Source organism: Palaemon carinicauda, chromosome 2, assembly GCF_036898095.1.
Source record: "Palaemon carinicauda isolate YSFRI2023 chromosome 2, ASM3689809v2, whole genome shotgun sequence".
Classification (NCBI taxonomy): Eukaryota; Metazoa; Arthropoda; class Malacostraca; order Decapoda; family Palaemonidae; genus Palaemon; species Palaemon carinicauda.
In genome coordinates, this window is record NC_090726.1 from 202683938 (window position 1) to 202688937 (window position 5000).

At 35.7% G+C, this 5000-nt stretch overlaps 1 protein-coding gene across 1 annotated transcript in view; it reads right to left on the minus strand.

Moving 5' to 3' along the window:
* LOC137623013 (transmembrane protein 272-like) overlaps nucleotides 1-5000 on the minus strand; it is a 22067-nt gene that overhangs the window by 5346 nt on the left and 11721 nt on the right. The window contains exons 2-3 of the mRNA XM_068353635.1: nucleotides 1216-1275; nucleotides 323-429 (exon numbers count right to left, since the gene is read on the minus strand). Of these exons, the coding sequence (XP_068209736.1) occupies nucleotides 323-429; nucleotides 1216-1275 (167 nt within the window). The remainder of the gene's footprint in view (nucleotides 1-322; nucleotides 430-1215; nucleotides 1276-5000) is intronic.

The window sequence follows — 5000 nt, forward strand, 5'->3', positions numbered from 1 at the left end:
TATATATATATATACACAAATAAGCCATATATCTTTGATACATTAAAGTCTGGATTCTCTTAACGACCTTGGGATCAGAGCCCCAAGTGAAATCACACGAAGACAACAGCCTCTGACCGGCCAAGTGGTAAGTCACCTTTCATACACGTTTCCTGGACCAGGGTTCAACTCCCGGCCGGTCAGAAGCTATTGTCTTTGTGTGATTTCGCCTGGGGCTCTGATCCCGAGGTCGTTAAGAGAATCCAGACTCTAATGTATCAAAAAATACAAGACGTTTTTGAATATATATATATATATATATATATATATATATTGTATTTACCTGTTGGCAGAGCAGCCAGAGTCCTTTTAGGGTTCCAAAACATCCACCAACCAGAAGATATATTGGAATCTTGGGTTCAAGAGGACACTCATTGAGATACTGCACACCTGTAAAAGCCAATGAATGGAGTTAAGATTTACAATGACGGTATTCACTGGAGAGAGAGAGAGAGAGAGAGAGAGAGAGAGAGAGAGAGATTAAAATATAGTCTACCTGTTACAAAGACGTAAGCATAATAAGGAATATATATATATAATATATATATATAGAGAGAGAGAGAGAGAGAGAGAGAGAGAGAGTGAGAGAGATTAAAATATAATCGACCTGTTACAAAGACATAAGCATCGTAATGAATATATATAGTATATATATATATATATAGAGAGAGAGAGAGAGAGAGAGAGAGAGAGAGAGAGAATTAAAATATAATCGACCTGTTACAAAGACTTAAGCATCGTAAGGAATAAATATATACATACATATATATATATATATATATATAGAGAGAGAGAGAGAGAGAGAGAGAGAGAGAGAGAGAGATTAAAATATAATCTACCTGTTACAAAGACTTAAGCATCGTAAGGAATAATTATATATATATATATATATATATACATATATATATAATATATACAGAGAGAGAGAGAGAGAGAGAGAGAGAGAGACAGAGTGAGAGAGATTAAAATATAATCGACCTGTTACAAAGACATAGGCATCGTAATGAATATATATATATATATATATATATATGTAGAGAGAGAGAGAGAGAGAGAGAGAGAGAGAGAGAGAGAACAAAAACATCTTCAGGGATACGATATTTGTTTCAAAATTCCAGGTATCGGATAAATTAGTTTTCAGACAACAAAATAAATTAGTTTTTGATGCTGACTCACCCATGATAGCCATCAGCACTGGAACTATCATTATGATCAGAAGTATTACGGTCATCAGCACTGAAAGATAAAAAGGGTTGATTAACAATAGGAGTTTTGAATATCTCAAAGTTCAAAATGGAAGCAAAATGAAAATGAATGTGAAGCCAAGTAGATATTATTATTGTGATCTTAAAACTGTCTTCGGAAATATTATTATTGTGATCTTAAAACTGTCTTCGGAAATATTATTATTGTGATCTGAAAACTGTCTTCGGAAATATTATTATTGTGATCTTAAAACTGTCTTCGGAAATATTATTATTGTGATCTTAAAACTGTCTTCGGAAATATTATTATTGTGATCTTAAAACTGTCTTCGGAAATATTATTATTGTGATCTTAAAACTGTCTTCGGAAATATTATTATTGTGATCTTAAAACTGTCTTCGGAAATATTATTGTGATCTTAAAACTGTCTTTTGAAATATTATTATTGTGATCTTAAAACTGTCTTCGGAAATATTATTATTGAGGTTGTGGTGGCCGATGTGGTAACGTCCCTGAGTGGTGAATGCCAGACTGGGGTTCGATTCCCGCTATAACTCGTTAGTTTCTTTGGTCGCTGCAACCTCACCATCCTTGTGAGCTAAGGATAGGGGGTATGGGGGAGTCTATAGGTCTTATCTGCTGAGTTATCAGCAGCCATTGTCTGGCCTTCCTTGGTCCTAGTTTGCATGGAGAAGGGGCTTTGTGGCTGATCATATGTATATATGGTCAGTTTCTTTGGTTGCTGCAACCTCACCATCTTTGTGAGCTAACGATGGGATGTTTGGGGGGAGCCTATAGGTCTATCTGCTGAGTTATAAGCAGCCATTGCCTGGTCCTCCTTGGTCCTAGCTTGCGTGGAGAAAGGACTTTGGTGCTGATCATATGTATATATAGCCAGTCTCTAGGGCATTGCCCTGCTTGCTAGGGCAATGTCACTGTCCCTTGCCTCTGCCATTCATGAGCGGCCTTTAAATATTTAAACCGACTGTATGAATTTAAGAGCAAACCCAAAATATCAACCAGTGTCTGATGAAATTGGGGATTCCAAACACAAGGAAATAACGAAAATTGCTTACAACGGATTATGCTTGCGTCAACGGAAAACAAAGGCCCCAGGATTAATTGATTGATTGATTTTAGGTTTTCCGGCATCCTGGAATCTAAGGTCATTGACGCCGATATCATTTAATATAAATAAATAAAAGAATATTCAATTAAAACCATAAAAGGAAAGATGTTTTAAATGTTAAATAGCTTTCAGAAGACCTGCTTCTGAAGTAAAGCTAAAAATACCACTAGCATGGTAGGACACATCATGTCCAAGAATCTTGGCGAGGATGAACCTGCCATCCTCACCTCGAGCCTCAAACAGGTATCTATTTCTCTCACCACTATTTGTGGGGCCTTCGGTCAACAAAAGCCCCCAGCAATCAACGTTCCAGAGAGCTATTGCCAGCAACAACAAGCTAATCACTCCCTTTGTATCAGCAGCCTTACGCAGCTTCCATTCTGCAGTCCAGAGTCAATACAGACACTGTGGTCTATCCAAAATGATCTCAAGGTTCTACCGGCTGTAAATACAAGTTTAATCTTCCCTCGCTTTTGTTGTGGCTATGAAACTTGAAGGATTATGTTCCACAGAGCAACAGGATATAATTCGTATTTGGAAAGCTGTTTCTGTGAGGGCTATAAATGGTTTTATTTGCTGTTGGATATAATTAGTCAATCCAAAACTCTAGTGGAGGAATAAGTCTAAAACTCTTCTCGATTTTAATGTTTGTGTTTGAAATTGTTTTGGAAACACGGTTTTAAGGTTTTAAAGGTGCCTCATGAATGGCAGAGGCAAGGGAGAGTGACAATGCCCTAGGAAGCAGGACAATGCCCCAGAGACTGACCATACGCCTATATACATATATTCAGCGCCTTCGAGATAGTTTTAAAAGAAATGGAAATATCGACAGAATATCTCGACTGAATCATTCTGTATAAATAAGGTCCATGAAATTGTATTTCTTCTCTCTCTCTCTCTCTCTCTCTCTCTCTCTCTCTCTCTCTCTCTCTCTCTCTCTCTCTCTCTCTCTCTCTTTTCCAATAAAATGTGGCTATGAGTCTTGGCGAAATTGTGACGCTTAGAAAAAGCGAAAACTCAACCTGTTTGAAGAAGACAATGTTTTGGATAAATCTAATGGCATTACAGTTTACGTTTTGTGTGTGTGTGTGTGTGTGTGTGTGAGAGAGAGAGAGAGAGAAAGAGAGAGAGAGAGAGAGAGACTAAATAATAGATGCTCTTACGTGGCACAGCTATGCCTAAGCTTATGGTTTATTCCAGTGTTGTGATGAGTTAGAATCCCAGCGCCGAGAATAGATCTTTCAAAATTCTATTTTGATATGGACGCCTTGGTTACCTCACTATAATAGGACTTATTTTATCCTATTGTGAAAGATTAAATGTAATTATATGTGTTTTATATATCTTTGATGAGGAATATTTTCATATTAATGGTGTGCAATGTGAATCTTACCAAGGTGAATAGCCTATACTCAATTTCTTTTAATGAGGTGCATTTGCACTGACTGTCAGGGTTGCCAGTCAGTGCAAATGCCTCGGAAAAGTTTCCTAGTATTAACTACTGCCTAAGATTGTTGTAGTCTATTGGTAACGTCCCTACCCAGTGATCTACTGGACCAGGGTTCGAGACCCACTCAGACTAGTTTCTTGTAGTGTCTGCAACCTCACCATCCTTGAGAGCTAAGGTTTGGGAGAGCCTATAGGTCTATCTGCCGAGTCATCAGCAGCCATTACCTGGCCCTTCCTGGTCCTAGCTTGGATGAAGAAGGGCTGGGGAGCTGATCATATGTATATATGGTCAGTCTTTAGGGCATTGTCACTATCCCTTGCCTATGCCATTCATGAGTGACCTTTAAACCTTGAAAATACTGGATATTATATCTTAAATGTCTCTTGCTTGAGGGTATATTCGGGCTCAATATTCTATCTTATTTCTCTTCCTCTTATTTTGTTAAAGTTTTTATATAGTTTATATATGAAATATTTATTTCAATGTTGTTACTGTTCTTAGAATATTCTATTTTTCCTTGTTTCCCTTCCTCACTGGGCTACTTTCTCTGTTGAAGCCCCTGGGTTTATAGCATCCTACTTTTCTAACTGGGGTTATAGCTTAACAAGTATTAATAATAATAATAATAATAATAATAATAATAATAATAATAAAAAAATAATGACAATAATAATAATAACAATAATAATAATAATAATAATAACAATAACAATAATGATAATATTAATAATAAAACTAATAATAATAAAAATAATAATAACAATAATAACAATAACAATAACAATAATAATAATAATAATAATAATAATAATAATAATAATAATAATAAAACTAGGATAGAAACATCGAAGAGATCAACCCTGAAACTTTAATAGATAGGTCACAGGTTTCGGGTCGAACATAGGTCAAAGGTCAAAGGGTGAGGTTTTAGGCATAAGCAATCTCGAGGAGACGATTCTTCTAGAATTGTCACATTTGACAACGGGTCACTACAGAACTTGGGAACTACTTTTTTTCTAAAATTCCTTTAGTATTTATTGATATTTATCTAGTTTTCTTACAAACATATTTTAGACATTTACCTTAAGATAGGACTGTCTTTTCTGAGTATTATTATTATTATTATTATTATTATTATTATTATTATTATTATTGTTGTTGTTGTTACCCGCTAAG